This window comes from Schistocerca serialis, chromosome 1 (assembly GCF_023864345.2).
Source record: "Schistocerca serialis cubense isolate TAMUIC-IGC-003099 chromosome 1, iqSchSeri2.2, whole genome shotgun sequence".
NCBI lineage: Eukaryota > Metazoa > Arthropoda > Insecta > Orthoptera > Acrididae > Schistocerca > Schistocerca serialis.
Genome location: NC_064638.1, coordinates 1,124,183,435 through 1,124,209,198, shown reverse-complemented (window position 1 = coordinate 1,124,209,198; position 25,764 = coordinate 1,124,183,435). Strand labels below are relative to the sequence as shown.

At 38.9% G+C, this 25,764-nt stretch overlaps 1 protein-coding gene across 1 annotated transcript in view; it reads left to right on the top strand.

The window, feature by feature from the left end:
- The window catches only part of LOC126416897 (gametogenetin-binding protein 2-like), a 134,023-nt gene that overhangs the window by 106,376 nt on the left and 1,883 nt on the right, over window positions 1-25,764 (top strand). The window contains exon 10 of the mRNA XM_050084784.1: window positions 3,450-3,568. Coding sequence (XP_049940741.1) covers window positions 3,450-3,568 — 119 coding nt within the window. The remainder of the gene's footprint in view (window positions 1-3,449; window positions 3,569-25,764) is intronic.

Below are 25,764 nucleotides of genomic sequence, written 5' to 3'. Positions count from 1 at the left end.
ATGAACTACTTAGTTTGTATATTTGGCTTATTTTTTCATAGTTCCACACAACTTCTTCCTGTTTTCTCGATTGATTTGTGTTCAGTTTTTCAAGGCCTATCGACTGTGCCAACTTATAACTAAATCGGAGGGGGGTGCGATGGGGAGATACCCTTGTTAGAAGCTAGATTAAGGGAAGGCAAACCTACGTTTCTAGCATTTGTAGACTAAGAGAAAGCTTTTGACAATGTTGAGTGGAATACTCTCTTTCAAATTCTGAAGGTGGCAGGGGTAAAATATAGGGAGCGAAAGGCTATTTACAATTTGTACAGAAACCAGATGGCAGTTATAAGAGTCGAGGAGCATGAAAAGGAAGCAGTGGTTGGGAAGGAAGTGAGACAAGGTTGTAGCCTCTCCCCGATGTTAATCAATCTGTGTATTGAACAAGCAGTGAAGGAAACAAAAGAAAAAATTCGGAGTAGGTATTAAAATCCATGGAGAAGAAATAAAAACTTTGAGGTTTGCCAATGACATTGTAATTGCCAGAGACAGCAAAGGACTTGGAAGAGTAGTTCAACGGAATGGACAGAGTCTTGAAAGGAGAATATAAGATGAACATCAACAAAAGCAAAACTAGGATAATGGAATGTAGTCGAATTAAGTCGGGTGATGCGGAGGGTATTAGATTAGGAAATGAGACACTTAAAGTAGTAAAGGAGTTTTTCTATTTGGGGAGAAAAATAACTGATGAGGGTCGAAGTAGAGAGGATATAAAATCTAGACTGTCAATGGCAAGAAGAGAAATTTGTTAACATTGAGTATAGTGGAGTGTAGCCATGTATGGAAGTGAAACGTGGACGATAAATAGTTTGGACAAGAAGAGAATAGAAGCTTTTGAAATGTGGTGCTACAGAAGAATGCTGAAGATTAGATGGGTTGATCACATAACTAATGAGGAGGTATTGAATAGGATTGGGGAGAAGAGAAGTTTGTGGCACAACTTGACTAGAAGAGGGGATCGGTTGGCAGGACATGTCTAAGGCATCAAGGGATCACCAATTTAGTATTGGAGGGCAGTGTGGAGGATAAAAATCGTAGAGGGAGACTAAGAGATGAATACACAAAGCAGATTCAAAAGGTTGTAGGTTGCAATAGGTACTGGGAGATGAAGGAGCTTGCACAGGATAGAGTAGCACAGAGAGCTGCATCAAAGCAGTCTCTGGACTGAAGACCACAACAACATCTGTATAAACAATTTGGGAGACAAACTGAGCAGCCATCTTAGGTTGTTTGCCGATAACGCTGTGGTTTATTGACTAATAAAGTTATCAGAAAATCAAATTGTGAGGTCATCCACATGAGTGGTAAAAGGAATTCGTTAAACTTTGGTTACACGATAAATCAGTCAAATTTAAAGGCCGTAAATTCAACTAAATACCTAGGAATTACTATTATGAACAACTTAAATTGGAAGGAACACTTAGAAAATATGGGGAAGGCTAACAAAAGACTGTGTTTTATTGGCAGGACACTTAGGAAATGTAACATCTATTATGGAGACTGTCGACACTATGCTTCTCCGTCCTCTTTTAGAATACTGTTGTGCAGTAGGGATCCTTACCAGATAGGACTGATGGAGTACATTGAAAAAGTTCAAAGAAGGGCTGTACGTTTTGTATTATCGCGAAATAGGGGTGAGAGTGTCACTGAAATGATACAGGATTTGGGCTGGACGTCATTAAAAGAAAGGCGTTTTCCGTTGCAATGGAATCTTCTCATGATATTCCAATCACCAACTTTCTCCTCTAAATGCGAAAATATGTTCAGTTAAGGAATTACCCTTTACATCTCTGTATTACTTGCTGTAATCTGCCATTACTAAATGGCTAACCCGGTTTGTGCTTCATTGTGCTCAGTTCTAGTTGCACGTTGCCTATGTAATGCTTCTTGGAGCAGTTCCATCATTTTATAGAATTATTGACTGAGTTTAAAAATTTAAAGTATTGTCATAATTTACACATTAAGAGGTATAATCTTAACTTAAAGTTTTCGTGCTGTTCATGCAGTAAAACTTCAGCATCAGACATGATGCTGGTGCTACTAACTGTATTCACAAAATGTTTTGCAAACAGTATCCACATACATACTACTGTATGTATCTGCAGAATCATCATTGTAAGACAAGCAGTTCAGGAAATATTACTCCATAAACATTGAGATGAATGAAAAAAAAAACTAGCGAACAGAGTGCAAATCCCCCCCCCCCCCCCCCCCAAATCCGTAGTATACTCATACAGTTTAGACAATGAGAGCACTTAGTAGTTTCCTACAAACGTTTAAACATAATTCAAACCTTTCTTAAACTTTTTCTCACCCACACACCTAACATCAAACATATAACGTGTTAAAATATATTTAAAAACAAAGATGATGTGACTTACCATACGAAAGCGCTGGCAGGTCGATAGAAACACAAACACACACATACATACACACACACAAAATTCAAGCTTTCACAACAAACTGTTGCCTCATCAGGAAAGAGGGAAGGAGAGGGAAAGACGAAAGGAAGTGGGTTTTAAGGGAGAGGGTAAGGAGTCATTCCAATCCCGGGAGCGGAAAGACTTAGGGGGAAAAAAAGGACGGGTATACACTCTCACACACACACACACACACACACACACACACACACACACACACACATATATATGTGTCTGTATATGTGTGGATGGATGGATGGATGTGTGTGTGTGTGTGTGTGTGTGTGTGTGTGTGTGTGTGTGTGTGTGTGTGTACCCGTCCTTTTTTCCCCCTAAGGTAAGTCTTTCCCCTCCCGGGATTGGAATGACTCCTTACCCTCTCCCTTAAAACCCACTTCCTTTCGTCTTTCCCTCTCCTTCCCTCTTTCCTGATGAGGCAACAGTTTGTTGCAAAAGCTTGAATTTTGTGTGTATGTATGTGTCTGTTTGTGTTTCTATCGACCTGCCAGCACTTTCGTATGGTAAGTCACATCATCTTTGTTTTTAAATATATTTTTCCCGCGTGGAATGTTTCCCTCTATTATATTGATATAACGTGTTAACTTATATGTAAAGTAATCAGAAATTTGTAGCTGTTTTATGGATGGGAGTTTGATTCTTTTGGCCAGTACTGGTTCTATACTATCTCATTATTTTATTTTTTCTATCTTATTTTTTGTTGTTTGTGTTTAATATTTTTCTGTAGTTTTGTCATATGCTAAAAATGAAATGTACAGAATAAATTAATTTCTTGAATAATCTTCTGGCTAATATGTCACCAGTTTTTTTTTCTTTTTTCTAAAGATACCAGTGTTGCTTGTTCCAAACAGTCGTTTATGCTTTCCTTAATCTGGGTTCTGAATGACACCTGTGACTGAGAGTTGTTGATATAAAAGTAGCTATGTTGTAGTATTGAATGACTGGCTAATCTAAAGAAACTTTTGTCAACAGGAGACAACCTTTCGGATCAGCTCAGTGACTCTCACACTTGCACCCTTAGTCACAACACTGTGAAGAATGGGAGCTATCACAATGGTGTGCAGTTACTATCCCTGCAGCAGATGCTTGAGGTAGGTCAAGCTAATCACACTGCACTGTTTGAATTTTTCATTCTCCTATAGATAAGTAACTATCTGCTTCATTCATGTAGGCCTAATGAGTAAGTAGAATGGCTTGTCAAATTGTTATTAAATATTCCATGAATTGTATAAGTTTTAAGTGAATTCTGTATTTAATCATTGAATGCCTTGAGGATGTGGTGTTACAAAATGTGTATAATTAGTCTACATGAAATTTTGAACATTGCATTTACACAGAACATTTGGGTTGGTAGAGTTTGAAGAAATCGTGTCTAATAAGGAACTATTGAATGGTCTCTTACTACTACTTAAGGGTACTGATTGGGTTTAGTAGAATCACAGGGAACAAAACCACTAAATAAACTCAGTTTCATTGTGGGCAACAGTGAACTAAGATTATTGTTGTTTTTGTCTTCCTGAATTAATTAAATAAAATCAACCCATGAAGAATTGTACAGTTGGTCTTTGAATTTCTCCTTCATTAGTCCAATTTGGTAAGGGTGCCAGACCAACAAACAGTAATTGAGAATTGCTTAGACTAGGAACTTGTAAGTGACTTATTTTGGGTATGAATTACAATTAAATTTGATTCTTATGATTCAAGGAGATAGGATCTGGATACATTGAAACAATTGGTTGTTAGGAGTTTCAAAGGGAGCAATAGACAATGGAGACCATCAGGTAGCTTTGAGAGTTGAAGTAGAGAAGGCATCAGAGGATCAAATAGGCAAAAAGGCAAGGCCAGTAAAAATATTTGGTTGACACATAAAATGAATTTAACTGACGGAAGGAAAAATTTGAAAATGCCAGTAAAAGAGAATACAGAGGTCTAAAAAAAGGAGGTAAGAAATGCAAAATTGCAAAACAGGAATGGCTGTAGAAGCAAAGCAAATCTCTAGAAGCTTGTGTCACTTCAGGAAAGATGCAACCTGTTGTTATGGTCTTTAGTCTGAAGACTTTTGATGCAGCTCTCCGTACTACCCTATCCTGTGCAAGCTTCTTCATTTCCAAATAACTAATGCAACCCACATTCTTTTGAGCCTTGCTTACTGTATTCTTGTCTTGGTCTCCCTCTACAATTTTTACCTTCCACATTTCCTTACAATACTAAATTGGTGATTCTTTACGTTCGGGACATGTCCTATCAACAGATCCCTTCGTTTAGTCAAGATGTGCAAAAATTTCTTCTCACCAATGCTATTCTGTTCCTCCTCATTAGTTACATGAGCTATCTATTTTATCTTCTAACAAAGAGATAGAGGGGCTGGCCAGTACTTACCTCAGCTCAGTACAGCCGATAGATACACAAAAAACAGAACCGAAAATTTACATTCCTAGCTTTCGGAACAAATGTTCCTTCATCAAGGAGGAGAGAGGGGAAAGAAAGGGGAGAAGGGAAAGTGGATTCTGTTACTCACAACCCAGGTTATGAAGCAACAGGGAAAGGAAAACAGGGAGGGTAGCAAGGATGGAGGCATGGTTGTCAGAGGGAATGACAACCATTTCGCTTGTATACATGGCTATACTTGAGACAAAAACCTTCAGAAAAGACTTCCTAACACTTAATCTATAAACGAAGTTAACAAATTGCTTTTCTTCACAAATGCTTCTCTTGCCGTTGCCAGTCTACACATTATATCCTCACTATCTTGGCCTTCATCACTTACTTTAGTGCCCAAGTAGCAAAATGCATTTAATACTTTAAGTCTCTCATTTCCTAATTTAATTTCGTCGGCATTTCCTGATTTAATTAGACTACATTCCATTATCCTTGTTATGCTCTCAAGACACTGTCTATTTCATTCAACTGCTGTTAAAAGTCCTTTGCTGTCTCTGACAAAATTACAATCTCATTGGCAAACCTAAAAGTTTAACTTTATTGTCCCTGAATGTTGATTCCTTCTTCAGATTTTTCTTTGGTTTCCTTTACTGCTTGCTCATTGTCCAGATTGAATCCTGTCTCACTCTCTTTTCAACCACTGTTTTCTTTTCATGCCCCGCTCTACTGCTGTCTGGTTTCTGTACAACTTGTAAAGACCCTTTTGCTCCCTGTGTTGTACCCCTGCTGCCTTCAGAATTTCAAACAATGTATTCCAGTCAACATAGTCAAAAACTTTTTCCAAGTCTACAAATGCTATAAATGTAGGTTTTTCCTTTCCTTAACCTATCTTAAGAGAAGCCGTTGGGTCATTATTGCTTTGCATGTTCCTACATTCATCCAGAATTCAAGCTGATCTTGTCTGAGGTTGGCTTCTGTCATCAGTTTCTCTATTCTTTTGTCAAAAATTCATCTTATTTTGCAACCATGATGTATTAAACTGATAGTTCTGTAATATTCACACCTGTTAGCACTTGTTTTCTTTGGAATTTTAATTACTGCATTCTTCTTGAAGTGTGAGGATATTTCGTCTGTCTCGTGCATCTTGCACACTAGGTAGAATAGTTTTGTCATGCATGGCTTCTCAAGGCTATTAATAGTTCTAACAGAATGTTGTCTACTCCTGGGGCCTTGTTTCCACTTACGTCTTTCAGTTCTCTGTCAAATTCTTCTCATAGTATCATATCTCCCACCTCATCCATGTCCTGTTCCCTTTCTATAATATTGCCTTTTAAAGTTCATTTTCCTTGTATATCCCCTCTATATACTCCTTCCACCTTTCAGCTTTCTGTTCTTTGCTTAGTACAGGTTTTGAGTCAGTGATTGTGACATTCATAGAGTAATTTCTCTGTTCTCCAAAGACCTCTTCAATTTTCCTATAGGCAGTATCCATCTTTCCCCTAATATCTGTATCCTCGCAGTTCTCCTCTAGTCAATTGTCCTTGGCCATTTTACACTTCCTATCAATCTCATTTTTTCGACATTTGTATTCCCCTTTGCTTGCTTCATTTTTGTATTGTCTCTTTTCGTCAGTTAAATTCAGTATCTCCTGTGACAAGCAAGGATTACTGTTAAGTATTGTCTTGTTGCCTATTTGATCTTCTGCTGCCTTCACTATTTCATCTTTCAAAGAGCTGCCTGTTCCATTTGTATTTTATTCCTTTCCCTGTTGTAGTCACTTGTTGCCTAATGCTTCCTCTGAAATTCTCAGCAATCTCCAGTTCTTTCTGATTATCCAGGTCCCATCTCCTAAATTTACTTCCTTGTTGCAATTTCTTAAGTTTTAACTTACAGTTCGTAACAATAGTCAGAGTCCATGTCTGGCACTGGAAGTTTTGACAAGCACTTGCCTTCCAGTTATCGACCCATCTCGCTTACCAGCTGTGTCTGTAAAGTGATGGAGCGAATGGTTAACTCTCGATTGGTTTGGCTGCTCGAGTCTCGACGCCTACTTACCAATGTACAATGTGGATTTCGTAGGCGCCGCTCTGCTGTTGACCATCTGGTTACCTTGTCGACCTTCATTATGAATAACTTCTTGCGGAAGCGCCCGACCGCGGCTGTGTTCTTTGATTTGGAGAAGGCTTACGACACCTGTTGGAGGGCGGGCATTCTCCGCACCATGCATACATGGGGCCTTCGCGGTCGCCTCCCTCTTTTTATTCGTTCTTTTTTAATGGATCGACGGTTCAGGGTACGTGTGGGTTCTGTCCTGTCAGACACCTTTCGCCAGGAGAATGGGGTGCCACAGGGCTCAGTTTTGAGCGTCGCTCTCTTCGTCATCGCGATCAATCCAATAATGGATTGCCTCCCAGCTGATGTATCAGGCTCCCTTTTCGTGGACGATTTTACCATCTATTGCAGCGCGCAGTGTACACGTGTCCTGGAGCGCTGTCTTCAGCGTTCTCTTGACCGTCTTTACTCCTGGAGTGTCGCCAATGGCTTCCATTTTTCTGCCGAGAAGACGGTCTGTATTAACTTCTGGTGCTACAAAGAGTTTCTCCCACCGTCCGTACGACTCGGTCCCGTTGCTCTCCCAATCGTGGAGACAACAAAATTTTTAGGTCTTACATTTGACAGGAAACTTAGCACAAGGCAAGGTAAGTTGCCTCCACACTGCCAATTGGATGAAGGCTATGCTGCAGCAGTTTTGGTTGGCAAACATTCCAACTTCTTGCCTACAACCCAGATCTTGCACTGTGTGGATTTCCCATCTTTGGCTACCTGAAGAAATACATGCATGGACATCGGGTTTAGTTGGATGAGGAAGTGCGAAAGTGGGTGTGGTTGTGGATCCATTAGTGGCATACTGCATTCTTTGAAACTGGAATTGATCATCTGATCTCTGGGATAAAGGCTTTAATGTGTGTGGTGATTACTTTTGAATGGAATCATTCTACGGTCCCATTGCAGTGGGTGTTAAGTTTTCATTTGACTGCCCCTCATACTAAAACAAATTATTTACTGAAAAATGCTAAGTCTGATAGAAGCTGCCATTGGGGCAGATCACTTTGAGGTTTGTAAAAGTGCAGGGATACATGAGGCAATTCTGAAACCTACATTTATCACATCTTCAGTTTTAAACAAAACTTCTGACGGTATTGACTGAAATAAAATCGTAGGAATTTTTGAGGTAGCAGGGATAAAATACAAGGAGCAAAAAGTTATCAGCAATTGAGTTGAGGAACAGGAAAGGGAAGCTGTTGAGAAGAAAGTGAGAAAGGGTAGTGGGCTATCACTGATGTTATTTGCTGTGTAACTTTAACAAGCGATGAAGGAAACCAAGGAAAAATTTGGAAAGCATATTAGAATTCAGGATGTAACCTATTTCCATACCTCTCATATATTTTAAGTACATTTGAATTCTTAGTCATGTCAATAACACATTCAGTTTGCTACAAGACAATAATGGCAGTCCAAACCCTAACCAGCAATGTACCACTCTTTTTGGTGCTGTATCTTTTACGTCCAGCCACACTTTTCCCATGTGTCAAACTTACCTGATCTTACCTATAGGACAGCTACCAGGACATTGTACACCACTATATGAATTCAGAGAATGATTGTGCTAAGAAAATTACACTCTGAGGAAGTTGTTACACCAGTAAATCAAAGACAAATCTGGCAGATGCTGAATATATTGTGAAGGCCCAAGAAGCTGAATACATTGTCAATGCTCAGTGTCCTCCATTGTCATAGATGAACATTCGTTACAGTAAGTTACAAATGCTTCAATCAAAATTCACAATGCACGCACTTATAACTTCCCTCAGACACTACCAATATGTAAGAGAAAGTTACTTGTACCAGAATACACAATATTAATCTGCCATCTGTTTTGAAACCTGTACCTTTGATGCCAATCATGCTTCCACTCCACTAGGATGGTTTAGGAAATGCTGGCACTTTTGCAGCAAACACAAAATAACAGAATCCTCTCCCTAGCAGTACCAAATGGGTCATCAGTGATGATTTAAATCACAACAATAAGGCAGCAAACATTATATAAGTAAAGATACTCCACTGACCTACATGAATTACAGCAATGGCGTTGTGACTGGCATAAGCTTTGCACATTGTCTGACATTGCCTAAATCTGTGAATTTGTCATAAATCAAAAACAGTCCCTCTCATATCTGGCCCTTGTGAATGTAGATCAATCAACTGAATTAAAAGTTGAATATCTTGTGATTCGCTACTCAGATCGTGTTGAACTTTTCACCACAATTATTCTAATAAAATTCTCTATACAGCTATAATCAAACAATGGAAAATCCAGGATGGAATATAACAATACCAGAGAAGGAAAGTTGCTATTCACCGTATAGCGGAGATGCTGAGTCGCGATAGGCACAATAAAAAGATTCACACAGTTGTAGCTTTTGGTCATTAAGGCCTATGTCAGCACACACACACACACACACACACACACACACACACACACACACCCACACACACACACAGAGAGAGAGAGAGAGAGAGAGAGAGAGAGAGAAATGCAACTTGCACACACGTCTGCAGTCTCGGAGTGCATTTGCGCGAGTGTGTGTATGTGTTTCTACTGCTGACAAAGGCCTTAATGGCCGAAAGCTATGATTGTGTGAATCTTTTTATTTTGCCTATCGCGACTGAGCATCTCTGTACAGCTAGTTATGCTTATACTTGCTTTCTTTCATTATTTTAATTTAGCCAGTTGTGGACAAGGGACATGATGAGTGTGGACAGCGGACAGACATACCACTGCTACATCTCAAGGAAGAAGAAAGAAAAACTTCAAAGCTTGCTGATGACATTGTAATTCTGCCAGATGGCAAACGACTTGGAAGATCAGTCAAACAGAATGGATATTGTCTCAAACAGATATTATTAAAGCAGTCATCAATCCGAAGAGCACTTGCCTGAGGAAGGCAAAGGTTCCGAGTTTGAATCTCAGTCAGGCACAGTTTTAATCTGCCAAGAAGTTTCATATCAGTGCACATTCCATCGCTGAGTAAAAATTTCATTCTGGAAACAGCCCACAGGCTGTGGCTTGGCTAAGCCATACCTCCACTGTATCCTTTCATCCAGGAGTGCTATCCTTGCATTTAGAGCACTTTCTGCAAAAGACAAAGGTTTTGCTACACAGTTTTAATCTGACAGGAAGTTTCAAACCAAAGATTATTTTGAACACCACTGTGCTTTACTAGACAAGCTCCTATTGGAGTTGTTATGCCACTGCCTTCCTTTGACCTTTGAAATGACTGCTCGTAGTTGCTCATGTCAGTACCGATTATGCATGTCACTTTGGATCAGAAGAGATTCTTTCTGGTTTTGAGCAGCTAACAGAAGCGGTAAAGGCTGCCATTCTTGCTTGCAAGATAAAAGCAGAGCTGACCATTTGCAGCATAGTCAACAGGACCAATTGAGGACCTCTGGTACAGAGCCGAGTGGAGGGTTTGAATCAGAGGCTCAGACAGTTCTGCGATCATGTAGGCTGCAGATTCCTAGACTTGCACCAAAGGGTGGTTGGGTTTGGGTTCCACTGAATAGGTCAGGTGTCCACTATACGCAGGAGACAGCTACATGGGTAGTAAGGGCTGTGTGGTGTGGACTGGGCACTTTATTAGGTTAGAGGGTCGTGGGAAAACACAAGAAGGTATTCAGTCACAAAGGGTGCAGGCCGCACACAGGAAGAACATACGTACAGTAACCATTGGTATAACAGTTGTAAATTGTCATAACTGTGTTGGGAAAATACCAGAGCTCCAAGCCCTAATAGAAAGCACTGATGCTCAAATCATATAGGCACTGAAAGGTGACTAAAACTGGAGATAAGCTCAGCTGAAATTTTTGCAAAGGACCTAAAGATATTCCGAAAGGATAGGCTAAACACAGTTGGCGGTGGGGTGTTTGTTGCTGTTAGAGGTAGTTTATCTCATCATGAAATTGAAGTTGATAGTTCCTGAGTTTGATTTCAAACATGTACCTGACTTATACGATTATAGTTGGTGGTGACTTTAATTTACCCTCGATATGTTGGCAAAATTACATGTTTAATTCCAGAGGTAAGCATAAAACATCGCCCGAAATTGTGCTAAATGCATTCTCAGAAAATTATTTCTAGCAGTTAGTTCATGAGCCGATGCAAATGGTAAACAGTTGTGAAAACATACTTGACGTCTTAGCAACAGATAATCCTGAGTTAATAATGAGCATCAGAACGAATACAGGGATTAGGGAACACAGACTTGTCATAATGAGATTGAATATTGTAATCCCCAAATCCTCGAAGAAAAAAAAAAAAAGCGAAAAATATACTTATTCAAAAAAGCAGATAAAAAATCACTTGATGCCTTCCTGAGAGACAATCTCCACTCATTCCAAATTAATAATATAAGTGTAGACCAGATGTGACTTAAATTCAAAAAAATAGTATCGGCAGCAATTGAGAGGTTTATACCAAATAAACTAACAAAGGACAGAGCTGATCCTCCTTGGTACACAAAACAGGTTAGAACACTGTTGCAGAAACAACGAAACAAACATGCCAAATTTAAACAGGTGCAAAATCCCCAAGATTGGCCATCTTTTGCAGAAGCTTGAAATTTAGCGCGGACTTCAACGAGAAGCTTATAACACTTTCCACTGTGAAACTTTGTCTCGAGACCTGGCAGAAAATCCAAAGAGATTCTGGTTGTATGTGAAGTATATTAGCGGCAAGAAACAATCAATGCCTTCTCTGCGCGTTAGCAGTGGAGATGCTATCGAAGACAGTGTTGCCTAAGTAGAGTTACTAGACACAGCCTTCCGAAGTGCCTTCACAAAAGAAGACGAAATAAATATTACAGAATTCTAATCAAGAACAGCTGCCAGCATGAGTAACGTAGAAGTAAATATCCTCGGAGTACTGAAGCAACTTAAATTACTTATTAAAAGCAAGTCTTCTGGTCCAGACTGTATACCAGTCAGGTTCCTTTCGGAGTATTCTGATGCACTAACTCCATACTTAAAATCATATAAAACCGTTCGCTTCATGAAAGATGCATACCCAAAGACTGGAAAGTTGCACAGTTCACGCCATTATTCAAGAAAAAATAGGTAGTAGGAGTAATACACTTAATTACAGGCCCATATCATTAATGTCGATATCCAGCAGGATTTTGGAACATGTGTTGTGTTTGAACATTATGAATTACCTCCAAGAAAACAGTCTGTTGACGCATAGTGAACATGGATTTAGAAAACATCATTCTTGTGAAACACAACTAGCTCTTTAATCGCATGAGGTGTTGAGTGCTGCTGACAAGGGATTTCAGATAGATTCCATATTTCTGGATTTCCGGAAGGCTTTGACACCGTACCACACAAGCGGCTTGTAGTGAAGTTGCGTGCTTATGGAATATCGTCTGTTATGGGACTGGATTTGTGATTTCCTGTCAGGGAGGTCACAGTTATTAGTAATTGATGGAAAGTCATCAAGTAAAACAGAAGTGATTCCTGGCATTTCCCAAGGTAGTGTTATAGGCCCTTTGCTGTTCCTTATCCATATAAATGATTTGGAAGACAATCTGATCAGCCATCTTAGGTTGTTTGCAGATAACACTGACTATTAAAGCCATCAGAAAATCAAAAGAAATTGCAAAATGATTTAGAAAAGATATCTGAATGGTGCAAAAATTGGCAATTGATGCTAAATAATGAAAAGCGTGAGGTCATCCACATAAGTGCTAAAAGGAATTCGTTAGACTTTGGTTACACGCTAAATCAGTCAAATCTAAAGGCTGTAAATTCAACTAAATATCTAGGAATTTCAGTTACAAACAACTTAAATGGGAAGGAACACACAGAAAATGTTGTGGGGAAGGCTAACAAAAGACTGTGTTTTATTGGCAGGACACTTAGGAAATGTAATAGATCTACTAAGGAGACTGCCGACACTACACTTGTCCGTGCTCTTTTTAGAATACTGTTGCGCAGCATGGGATCCTTACCAGATAGAAATGTTGGAGTAAATCGAAAAAGTTCAAAGAAGGGCAGTACGTTTTGTATTATCGCGAAATATGGGTGAGAGTGTCACTGAAATGGTACAGTATTTGGGGTCGATGTCATTAAAAGAAAGGCATTTTTCGTTGCAATGGAATCTTATCACAAAATTCCAATCACCAGCTTTTTTCTCCAAATGCGAAAATATTTTGTTGATGCTGACCTTCATAGGCAGAAATGATCACCACAATAAAATAAGGGAAATCAGAGCTCGCACGGAAAGATATAGGTGTGCGTTCTTTCCACGTGCTGTACGAGATTGGAATAATAGAGAATTGTGAAGGTGTTTCAGTGAACACACTGCCAGGTACTTATAAATGTGATTTGCAGAGTAGCCATTTAGATGTAAGTCTAGATCTAGATCCAGCCCATTATCTGGGGACCTACCGTTTCGTGTGGATTCTGACCGATTGTGCAACTCTGCATTTTTCGCTTCAGCAAACATTACCAGAGGTGAAAGAAGTGATAAGTGAAAGACTAAAATTCTAGAATTGAATGGAGATCGAAATTGAGATCTTTGGATTTGTAGTTTGGCACTTTACCACTGAGCCAAGAGACTATGAAATGAATCTCAACAAAATCAAAACAGAGCTAATGGAATATAACTGAATGAAATGAGAGGATACTGAGGGGATGAGATTAGGAAATGAGACTCATTGTTGCAGTGTTTTGCTATTAACATCTAATATGAGTTTGAATGTTTGAAATCTTTTCTGAAAGGGATTGTCTGGTGTGTAGTCTTGTATGGAAGTAAAACGTGCATAATAAACAGTACAATCAAGAAGAGAACAAATGGTTTTTTAATTTGTTTCTACAGACAAATTCTGAATAAGATGTCAGATAATTGATGAAGTATTGAATGAAATTGAGGAGAAAAAATTTATGGCTCAACTTGACTAAAAGAAGGAATAGTTTGTCTACAATAATCAGGGTCAGTTGGACGTAGTTTTCAGTAGTTATGCAGAGAACAGACTTGTGTGGAGAGATGCCCCAATCCAATCTTTGAACTGAAGATCACAACAAAAAGATTCTCCCCCTATATCAAGTAGGACATATGCCTTCGTCATGTCAAGGTTTCTGTGGTTATTCCACATTATTAGGGAGTTCTCGACCTAACGTTTGTACCCCTCAACCTACTTTACCACGTGTAGCAGAGGGCACAGAGTGCTCCATACAGAAACTTCTAGATATGAGGAGACTTCAAAAAGTAAATTACACATCATCCCACACTGAGACCAATGAGCAACAAGAGCAGCACATTGTCAGCTGGGATTACATGTTCTGAGTTTTCTGCAGACACAGTTCTGTGACAGTACAGGCAATAAATACATCACAACGTGTGCGTGAAATGGGGTGGCAACTGGTAACATACTCCAAAGCTCAAGTGTGTGGGACAGTATGATTCTTGTGGTCAAAACATCTGAAGTACCCATACTCGCCATTAAAATTCTGGTTGTGTATGGAGCAAAAGCAATGTTGTATCCAGCGGTTGTAAAATCGTGCAAAACAATTTGACAAAGGCTGCACAGACATTGGGGTCGCTGAATCAGGAAGGAAGGCATTGACCACAGATTATAAGGTCCAGGTAATTGAGAAACTGATTTGCAGGAATCAAAAATTTTCCGATGATGTTCACACAGCACTTCTCAAATGATTTTTCAGCACAAGCAATTAAGTGTGATACAATTGGCATTTAGTTGAAGCCCACCAACTCTATATGGTGCAAATTTAAAAATTTGACTACACTACAGGTCAGTCTGATACCACAGTCTTTATTCTGCAGTCTCATTCATTTGTTTCACCAAATTATAACCTTTCTATGTAACCTGGACCTCAGGCTACACTGCAGATCAGCCACCACAAACAAATCAAAGTTTTGGCCAAATGCCAGTTGCTCATATGCTTGAACAAGAAGCAGATTTCTGTCATCGAATAATTTAACAATTGGTAAAATCTTCTGCCCGTTGTTTAGAGAGACTTGATGACTGTGTTGAAAAATTGTCATGTATGTGTACCTTTGAATGTAGTGCAGCATTCAATAAAAGTTACTTGGACTGCTATATTAATGTTTAAATCACTTTCTGCAGTCCCCATATCCCAGTAGGTTCTGACTGATTGCAGTGGCTGATTACTGATCATCTGAGCAAACAATATTGGATCTTTCCATCCATTCATATGGATAAAATTACGGTTATTTATGTCAGCTTTGCACATATTTCAGTCCTTGCATGACACATTGATCATCTGCAACTGTATTTGCATTTCATAACAGATTTCTAACTTCAACCTCCTTCCACACAATGGCATTGTATGTGAATATAACTATGATAAGCCTTGTTGGGCTAGAGATGTTACCTGCCAAGTCATTGATATACAAGGTGTTCGGAAATTCCCATTACAAACTTCTAGGACTTGTAGATGGGGGTGAGTTCATCATAATATTTTGAATAGGAACTGATGTCCAGAAATGCACTGTTTCCATACTATGACAGTTTCGGTTCAGATGTTTTAACTCATCTACTTCTGATTGAGAATGAAATTACACATGACACAGTACAGTTATTAGGTAACAGTTTGAAAGGAAACGCATTGAAATATCTATTATCACTTGAGCACATTTGTTCGTATTAACACTAAAACATATCCAGAACAAAAAAGAAGCCAACATACTGTACATACAGAACAGCACTCATGTATTACAACAGCAACTCTATGTGGCGATCTCCAACATTAGACGTTGTACCTATGAAACATGTTCTGCTACACACTCTCTATCCCACCTGATGTCTCTTTAGTTTCTAGTGCAAGAGCCAGAACTCATGCCAGCAGATCCTCTGTGTCTACTGAAGTCTCGTAAATTTAACTTTGTGTACGATTCCACAAGAAGTAGTACATAAGAGTTAAATCCAGCGATTGCGGCAATCACCCTGTTGGACCACCTCAGCCTATCCACCTTTCACCATAGCATCTGTTGATGTCTCCGAACCGCACACTAGAAGTGAGGTGGTGCACCATTGTAAAGTGACATCAGGCGATCTTCTGACAGTACACATCATCCTGTCAACACCGTTGCATACCAAGACAAGCAGCACTGAGACTTTTCTCTTTCCCTCAGCAAGCGTGGACATATTACACATTTGAATTGAAACCATCATAGAATGGAAACAGTACGTTTCTGGACACGGGTTACTATTCAAAATATTATGTACCTGTTGCCCTATACAACTCCTAGAAGTTTGTAACAGGGATTTCCACACACACACCCTGTATATTGTCAACAACAGTGTCCTTCCTCGGGGTGTGCCAGATTTGATTCTGACGGTACCTCTTCATTAGGAATGGCTCTAAATTCTTTTTAATAGGAATACTGTGTGTGCTTGTATTTTGTTTGAGACAATGATGTGGTATTGTATCAAAGGCATTCTATTTGAAGTTATAAGAATTGCTATCAACCTGGTATCTGCTAATGACTGCCCTCTGGATCTCATGAACAGACAGAGAGCAAGCTGAGTTTCACAAGATCAGTACTTCCCATAATGCTGACGTAGGTGTTGTTTGGTCTTCACAAAAGCCTTCACATATGAGCCACACATATGTTCACAATTCAGTAAGACATCAATTTAACTAGTAGGGAACTAGGATCTGGGAGTAGTAAAGTGCTCATAGTAAATGAAAACAAAACAAAATATATGGTAATGTCACAATCTGAGGCCAGAAAAACCCCTAAAAACCTAAACATCAATGGGAAATGCTTCAATGGAGTGTCCTCTTTTAACTACTTGGGAGCCCTAATAACAAATGACAACAGTATTGGAAAGGCTATAAGGGAAAGAATACAAGCAGAAAACAGAGCTTACTTTGCAAATATGCAGCTTTTCAAAAATAGCCTTGTTACAAGAAAAACTAAACTGCTAATATATAATTCACCAAAGTCTTGAAGGTATATAAAATCCAAATATGTGCGCTGCAGGAAACCAGATTTACAGATGAAGATTTAATGGATTATGAAGGATACAGGATATTTAAAGGAAAGAAAGGCTGGAACCCATGTGGAAGAGGCCTTCCCCACCTTGGAACAGGCTTCATCGTGAAATCTAACTGGGTAAACTCAATAACCGACTTCCAGTCACCTAATGAACGCTTGTCTTTTCTCACATTCCGCGCCCTAAATAAAACCTATACTTCTAAAATCCCAACATCAAATGTGAAAATACTGTTTGGGGACTTCAATGCACAAATAGGCCAAGAAAAAAATACAAAAAAACAGTAGGAAACTACCCGGCTCACAAAAGGACAAACAGAAATGGAGAAAGATTAATAGAACTATGCAAGGGTCATAACTTAAAATTAATGTCTACAAATTTCAAAAAACCTCCTAAGAAACAGAAAACATGGAAATCACCAAACACAAGTATTGGAGAGTTCCAGATAGATCACATAGCCATCACACACTATAATCAAAAAGAAATAATGAATGTGAGAGTTCGGAAAGGGGCAAACATTGTAACTGACCACTACTTATCGACAATCAAATTAAATGTCATAGCACAAAGAAAGAAACAAATACAAAACAGGAAAACTCAAAAGATAGACGCAAACATCTTGAAAGAGAAAAGAGAAGAATTCTGTCAAAACATAGTTATATGTTCGGATAAATGGGAAGATATAAAAGAAGGAATGATAAGATCTGCTCAAGAAGTCGCAAAAATGAAAAAGAGAAAGAAACACGAATGGTGGGATGAGATATGTGAGGAAGCTATAGAACAAAGGATGAAGGCATGGAAGAAATGGTACTCAACCAAAAGTGATAAGGACTACCTGGAGTTCAAACAGCAAAGATCTTCTACAGCAAAACTCATTAGACTATTTGAAAAGAACCAACTTATACAAATGGATAAAGATTTTAAGAGAAACAATAACAGATCCTTTTACAGCACATTCAGACAGAAACTACAAAAATATGTAGCACCAAATCTGTGTTTTAAAGATACCAGTGGAAAACTAGCAATGAATAATGAAGAAAATTGTGAAATATTAGCAAAATATTTTGAACAACTCCTCAACTGTCAGGAACCTATTGAAAAATTACCAGCCAACACCCCAAACACAGTAAACAATAATTCGGAACCCCCATGCCTCATAGAAATCAGAGATATCATTAAAAACCTTAAGAACAATAAAGCACCAGGGGAAGACATGATAATTGCAGAAATGTGGAAAAGTGTGGATAATACAACTCAAGAAAAACTACTGGGATTAATCAATGAGATTTGGAGAACGGAACGTATACCGGAAGAATGGAAAACTGCATTAATCCACCCCACCTTCAAGAAAGGGGATAAAACCGATGCAAATAACTACAGAGGGATATCTTTACTTCCAGTAACGTATAAAATTCTATCTAAGGCCCTACAAAACAGATTGGAGAAACAACTTGATCAAGAAATTGGTGAATACCAAGCAGGCTTTAGGAAGGGAAGATCTTGTGTGGAGCAAATTTTAAACTTGAAGTTAATTATTAAATATAGACGATTAAGAGGAAAAGACATCTTTATCACGTTTGTTGACTTCAAGAAGGCGTACGACTCCGTTGACAGAACAACCTTGGTTAACATCCTTAGGGAGTTTGGAGCAGACAAGAAAACAGTCGCAATCGTCAAAGAAACACTTACGGATACCTACGCAAAAGTAAAGTTCCGTGGTGAGGTATCCAGACCATTCAAAATCAGAACAGGATTAAGACAAGGAGATGGGTTGTCACCTACCCTATTCAACTGTGTGTTAGAAAAAGTTATTAGAGAGTGGAGGAAGAAAACGACTGAAGAAGGAATACAAAAAATCAGATTAGGAAGAATAAAGGATGGATTAGAAGTAGATTGCCTCGCTTTTGCTGATGACTTAGCGATTCTGGCAGGAAGTTTGGAAGAAGCAGTCAAACAGATCAATATTCTGAATGAAACAGCAGAAAAAGCAGGACTGAAAATCTCCTTTGAAAAGACAGAGTACCTAACCAATGTAAAAGAGGCACCGAACAATATGATTACGAAGTATGGCCAGATAAAGAAGGTTTCTAATTTCAAATATTTAGGGGAAATCATCCAGCCCAATGCTTCAGATAAAGAAGGAAATAAAACAAGAACAAGAAAAATGGAAATGGCATTCCAGCTAACAAAGAATGTGTACAACAAGAAGTCAGTATCAATTAACGCAAAAATAAGGCACTACAACACTGTGATTAAGCCAGAGTGTCTGTATGCATCTGAATGTTTAGCAATGAACACTAACAAGGAAATGGAAGCTATAGCAAAAAAGGAGCGAAAAATCATTAGAAGAGTACTTGGGCCGAGGTTTGAGAATGGGACTTGGAAGCTTAGAAGTAATAGAGAAGTGTATGACAAAATTGAGAAAGTGGGAGATACTATGAGGAAGAGAAGAGTAAGCTTTTACGCCCATTTGAAAAGAATGAATGATGAAAGGCTGACAAAGAAAATATTCATGTTTTTTGACAAGAACCCCAGAACCCAAATTACCTGGTTCAAAGAAGTCAAAGCAGACTTAGAGGAGTTGGGTATAGGAGAAGATGATATAACCAACAGAGACTTAATGAGAGACAAAATTCAACATTTTGAAGGATTTGAAGTGAAGAAGAGAAGAACTGGAGGAACAGTGTGGACAGAAGACCGAAGGGAGCAGCACAGAGAGAGGATGAAGACATATTGGCAGAAGAGAAAAGAGGAGGAGCGCAATAGGAGAAATGTACATTGAAAAATAGTTGTTTAACGCGGTCCCTAGACGGCCAAAATCGGAATAAAAAAAAAAAAAAAAAATCCCTAGTCTGCCCAGTTATCACATACAGCTCAGAGGTATGGATGTTGACAGAACATGATAAAAATGCACTAAGAAAAAACTATGCAAAATCTATGAGCCAATAAGGGAGGAAGAAGGCTGGAGAATATGCTACAATGCCAAATTACAAGAGTTAATACAAGGCAGGGACATAGTAAAATTTGTGAAATCACAGCGAATACAATGGCTAGGACACTTGGAGAGAATGACAGAGGATAGAATTCCAAAGAAAATGATGAAAGGTATGATCCATTCAGTTAGGCGAAAAGGGAGACCTAGAAGAAGATGGATCGACGAGGTAATAATGGATATCACCAATATGGGAGTCCGGGAGTGGAAAAGAGCAGCAAATAATCGAGAAATGTGGAGGAAGATTGTAGAAGAAGCCAACGCTCACCAAGGGCTGTTGCACTACTGTAGAAGAAGAAGAAGAAGAATAAGAAGAAGAAGTAGTAGTAAAGTGCTGACCGTCAATAGAATAATTTTAAATAAATAATTATTTATTTACAAAGGAGACCTATCTTACAGATATCAAAACAAGTATAAATGATTCACCACAATGGACAAACTTTTGATTACAAGGGTCAGCAAATTGAAAATAAATCTTTAGATTGTGATAAATGCGCAAGAATTTAACAAAGGTTTCAGCAATAGTTCCAGATAGTAACAGATAGCTGATTCTCAAGGTGCTGTCGTGTCAGTGGCAAACAGTAAAACTATAAATGCAAAATAATTTTTAAAGGTAACAAATTGTACTTGTCTGTGAAGCAGACTCAACAGTATGTTCCAAACTTATCAAAGCATGAGTGAAACCACAAATTACACACGTCTGTGAAGCAGATATGGAAACTATTAATCCAAAGTTTTTTTTTTAAAAAAAAAGAATGTACATATATATGAAGCAGACGAAGTAAAATGTTTTATGGCCAGTACTAAAACACAGGTGAAACAACCACATGTTTAAAAAAAGAAACAAACTATACATGTCTGTGAAGCGGACAGAGGAGGATGTTAATAAAAATATTTTAAAGAAAAATTGTTATGCGTATCTATGAATTGGACAGAGCAGAATTCTTTAATAGAACATAAACCTTTGTTATCAACAAGAGCTTTAGTTTTAGGTGCCCAGGTGAGAGATCAATTAAGAACAGGTTGTGGAACGTACTGAATACAAATTAGATTTACATAGCAAGTGAATGACATTGTACACAGTTCCCTAAACGACACACACACACACACACACACACACACACACACACACACACACAAACCCGCGTGCGCGAACATGCAACAGAAATCATTTTTGAGCCACAAATACTAAAGCAAAGAAAATATTTAAATCCAGTGTGGATGATTTTGAGATTGAGTATTCACCAATAGTGAAATGACAAATAAAATTTTGACTTGCTGTAAATAGACAGAAGATACCATTGCACTAGACTACTAACTGGCAAATTATGAAAAGGCATTACTGTCTGCATTTGTGAACACAGTACATAACCAGTATTTATTCTAAAACATACAATCAGAACACAAACAAGGTAGCAAGTGAAAGACCGCACAAGCCTCCCCCAAAACACCACAGAAGTAGAGCACAAGTGTTACACTTGAGTGGAAGTGTTTAACTTCATAAATATGAAATACCTAAATTTAAAAGTGCATGCACGAATAATGCAAAGTGAGAATTACTATCAAATGACCATTAGGTTTAACAAGTTCAGGATGCTGATCTATCCTTAATGCATTGGTGTAACTGTGGACAATAGAATGGTGTAGCAAGAACAACAAACTACACTTAATAGTAACAGTGTGGAAGTTTCTCGCGAACAGTCACTACATGTTAACACCTGCTAAATGTCAAGCTCACCAAGGTTCGTACATTACACTGAAGTCTATCAGGATTATGTAATTTTGCTACACAGACCAACCAAAGTAGCAGAGAACATGCCAAAATGAACTGCAGCATGTGGCCTCAATCACATCGCAGATTTAGTAAGGACTCAAAAATATTTGGTAGGCAAAGGCGCATGGTTGACGAAGTAAACACCAGTGATCCAAACACAGGGAGCATCTCACCATGACACCTCAGTACAAGCCACTATTACAAGTAGTGCTCAGTCCAGCGGCCGTGTCATTCCTGTGAAATCTTCACGTCATTAAGAAATGAAAGATGAGTTGGAGGTAGATTGAAATATTCCAATGTCTGATAGGAAATTGACATCTTAACCTTTCAGGTTCCAGGCACATGCTTTGCCACTAGACCAACAGGTCTAACAATTTCAGTGTTCTGTACGCTATACACTGGAATTACCTGCATCTTTTTCTAGTCACATGGTACACTCTGTCGTTACAGGAACCTACAGTAAACTGAAGCTAAAAGATGAGGCATATGACCTCTGCATAGTCAGTATAGAATCATAAAGGGCACCCATCAGACCCTGTATTTCCTATATTGAACAATGTTAACTGTTTTTCAATTCTACACTCATTTCTTTTTGTACCTGTCATTTTCGCATCTGTGCAACATTTGAAATTAGGAATTGTGTTGTGATTTGGTGTGAAGCTGTTCCGAAAGATTGAATTTAATATTTCAGGGTACAACAAAAGATAGCACGAGGATAATAGGGTTTTTGTGGCGAGTCACTGTTTGGGAAAGGTGTACCATCAGCCTGAAACAATATAGCTCTTGAGATCCATTTGTGGACTAAGTGGGGAAAACAGTGCCTTTTTGTGATTCCCTGAACATGAAATTTTGCATATTGGATAAGGCAGTTTGCTTAATACATCAATATCTATGGATACCAAGGCTGTAAACACTATTTTTGTGTTATGAATTGGAGAATGTGCAGTGGAGGTGCTGTTGGTGGTTATTGTAGGGTTTAATATGGACACAGTTTTGCATCACAGAGGTTGAGTTTGATATCTTTTGAGTAAAGCAACCACCTTCCTCATTGTACTAGTTCAAGAACTTATTATCCTTGATTAGCCCTTTGTTTGGAGCCATTTCTCTCCATGTTGCTGTTTTGATTCCCTTTAGTTCCACCTCAGTCATTACTGTGCACTGCCCTTTCCTCCACGTACTTTAGTTGACACTACTACTTAACTTCAAGCTATCATTAAGAAAAGAGTGGAGAGTAGGTGCCACTTTCTGATGAAGGATAGCCAGCAACTGTAGCCCTGTTTTTAGAACTTGTCCTTTTGTTAGGAGAAACTTTGGTACCTTGAAAATATGTTGAATTTTAACAAAATGTGTTGTGTAGTGTGGGAAGTAGCTGTAACAGCCTGCACTGAAACTAAAGTAGATGAAAAGCTGATAGGCTTGCTGCATAAGTACCATTTTGCACTACATACACAGATTGACACCAACTGTTTCCACAGCTAGTAGTCTTTCTTTTTCTGCTCTGTTGCCAGAAGATAATGGCAATATTCCGACAGAATTTAAGTTTTTGAATGTTAAATTCAGGCTGGAATTTGATAGGATCACAGGATGCATGTCTATGCTGTTATCTATATGTCTGTAACAGTCTCCCATTAACATGGTCCCACCTGAAGATAATGGTCTAAGTGACTGTAAAAGCATAATGGCAGATGGGAAAAGATGCTGCAGTGAGGCAAAAAGCATCTGAGACTTTGTTCGGGCAGTAGAGCAAACAGCAGAAAGTAAGTTATATGCCATTCACAACACCTCATAATTGGTATTGCAATATGTTAACAGTTAGTTGGTCAGTATGTTATTGTGATCATCAGCACCTGCAAAATCTCATGGGCTTGCTCCTGCAGCCTAACGGCTCCCATTATGAACCAGTTTATATTAGAGTGCCTGATAAAACTTCCTTCTCATTGTATTAGGTGTGTAGGGTCTGTTTGTGTGACAATATTGTTGACATCTTTAGAAGTTCTCTGCTGAGTTTCATCACAGGCCGGTAAAGGTGATGAAGATACCAGAAAATGGAGGATTACCAAAAATAAGAACTATGGGAGTTGTACAAACAATGTAATGCCACAATGCTAAAGGCATCATAATTGGAAAGCTAGAAACACACTTTGGGATCAGAGACTTGCTGGACAAGATACTTCATCAGGGAACGACACTACACTCCTGCACTACGAGAAAGAGACAGAACAGTTAACTTCTATGACGAGAATGTGAAACTGATGGCCACCACACTCACAGTGTCTTTCAAGATCAAGATGAAGAATTGTAAATGTCTTAGGGACTTGCTGATGTGTGTTGTCTGTATATAAAAAGTGGGACTTGCTGATGTGTGTTGTCTGTATATAAAAAGTGCTGGCCATAATTGGTTAGTTTCACCTATGAAAGAGTGTTTTTGGAAGATAATACTTTCACCTGCAGTTTCTTGTAATTCTCTGAGAGGATCAAAGTTGAATGCAAGGTGGATGTCCAAGGTGTATGTGTACCATTGATCATTGCTTCTAATTTAGTACCTTGTTTCCTATGAAGTGGCTCTAGTATGTTGGTGCTGCTTATCCCCAAACTGGGGCCTTGTACATTGTCAGCAGTCAGTTAAGAGCCATATAAACATGGACCTAGCCTCCCTCCTATTCATTGTGCTTTGCCTTTTGAGAATTGGATATGGTCTTTAGAGCCTCAAGTGGACACTATTTGCCACTGTAATCCCTGCAACTGAGCTTCCAATCCAGCCAGCCTCTGATGTTTTTGACCTAAGAAAAGTTTTGTAGTTGTGTGAGTAGTACTCTGTCTGCAGAATTGGCACTTGTGCAGTTGGCTTGGTCTGTGTGAACAGGACTGCCTCGCATTTGCTGACGTTTACCTTAACTCATCGTTTCTCCAATGAAGGTTCAACACTCCCACTGCCAGTAGGTGGGAATTGGTGTTTGATAGTTTCCAGTCCTGTGGAAAGAGAAAGTGCCATCTGCATGTATGGCTACCAGTCATTAATGTAGAGGCTACTTCCACATGTAGAGGATACTTCCACTTGCATGCCATGTAGCGCTGAGTGTTTGCCCTCAGTTTCAGTTTAGAAACTTCTGTTGGTGACATATGAGTGTATGAAACATAAAAGTCTGATGTGACATATGAGTGTACGAGACGTAAAAGTCTACCAGGGAACTCAGTAACATTTAGTTCCCATATGACACCATTATGCCAGATACAATCAAATGCTTTCTTAGTATTAGCAAAATGACCACTGTCAACTTGTTGGTGTTGTAGCCATTTTTGTGTGTGCCACAACATAGAAAAGTAGTTGTTTAATGGTAGTACCTGAATCCAAATTGCTCTGGCCTCAAGATGTTACTGTTATACAATGTCTGGTGAGTCATTGTTTAATTACTTTTTCTACCAATTTGCTGAGAGAGTGCAGCAGGCTGATGGATCTGCAATTCTGTGAAAGAGACTGCTCTTTCCCTAACATTCTGAACATAAAGATGTTAGCTACCTTCCAAAGGCAGGGAAGTGTTGCTGAGGACGGCATTCATTATTTCTGTAAGCCTGAACTGATGCCTACTGGTTAAGGACTACAAACATTGGAGCATACTCAAGAATTGGTCACACTAGTGTCTTGCATGTGTTTCCCCTTACAGATGTATTTCATTGCATTTTCCAACAAGTCTGTCTTCCATTCACCTTGCGTACCAATAATTCGATGGCTTATGTGATTTCATGTATTATGGTACGTTCACATGGTTGGTTTCAGATACGTTCAAATGGTCGGTTTCAAGTGTCTGATGTGAAGAGTTCTCCCTTCATCTTCATCTAGAAAGATGCTGAGAGTGTGGTGGCCATCAGTTTCACCTTCTCTTCACAGGACTGGACTGCTCCATCTTGTCCTAGTAGTGTGGGAATTTAGTGTTGTACCCTGAAAAAGTCTCTCGCCAAATTCCACGCACCTTGATGGGTGGTGTCTAGTCCAGCAAATTTCTGATCCCAAAGAGTGTTTCTATGTTTGTATCTTTGCCA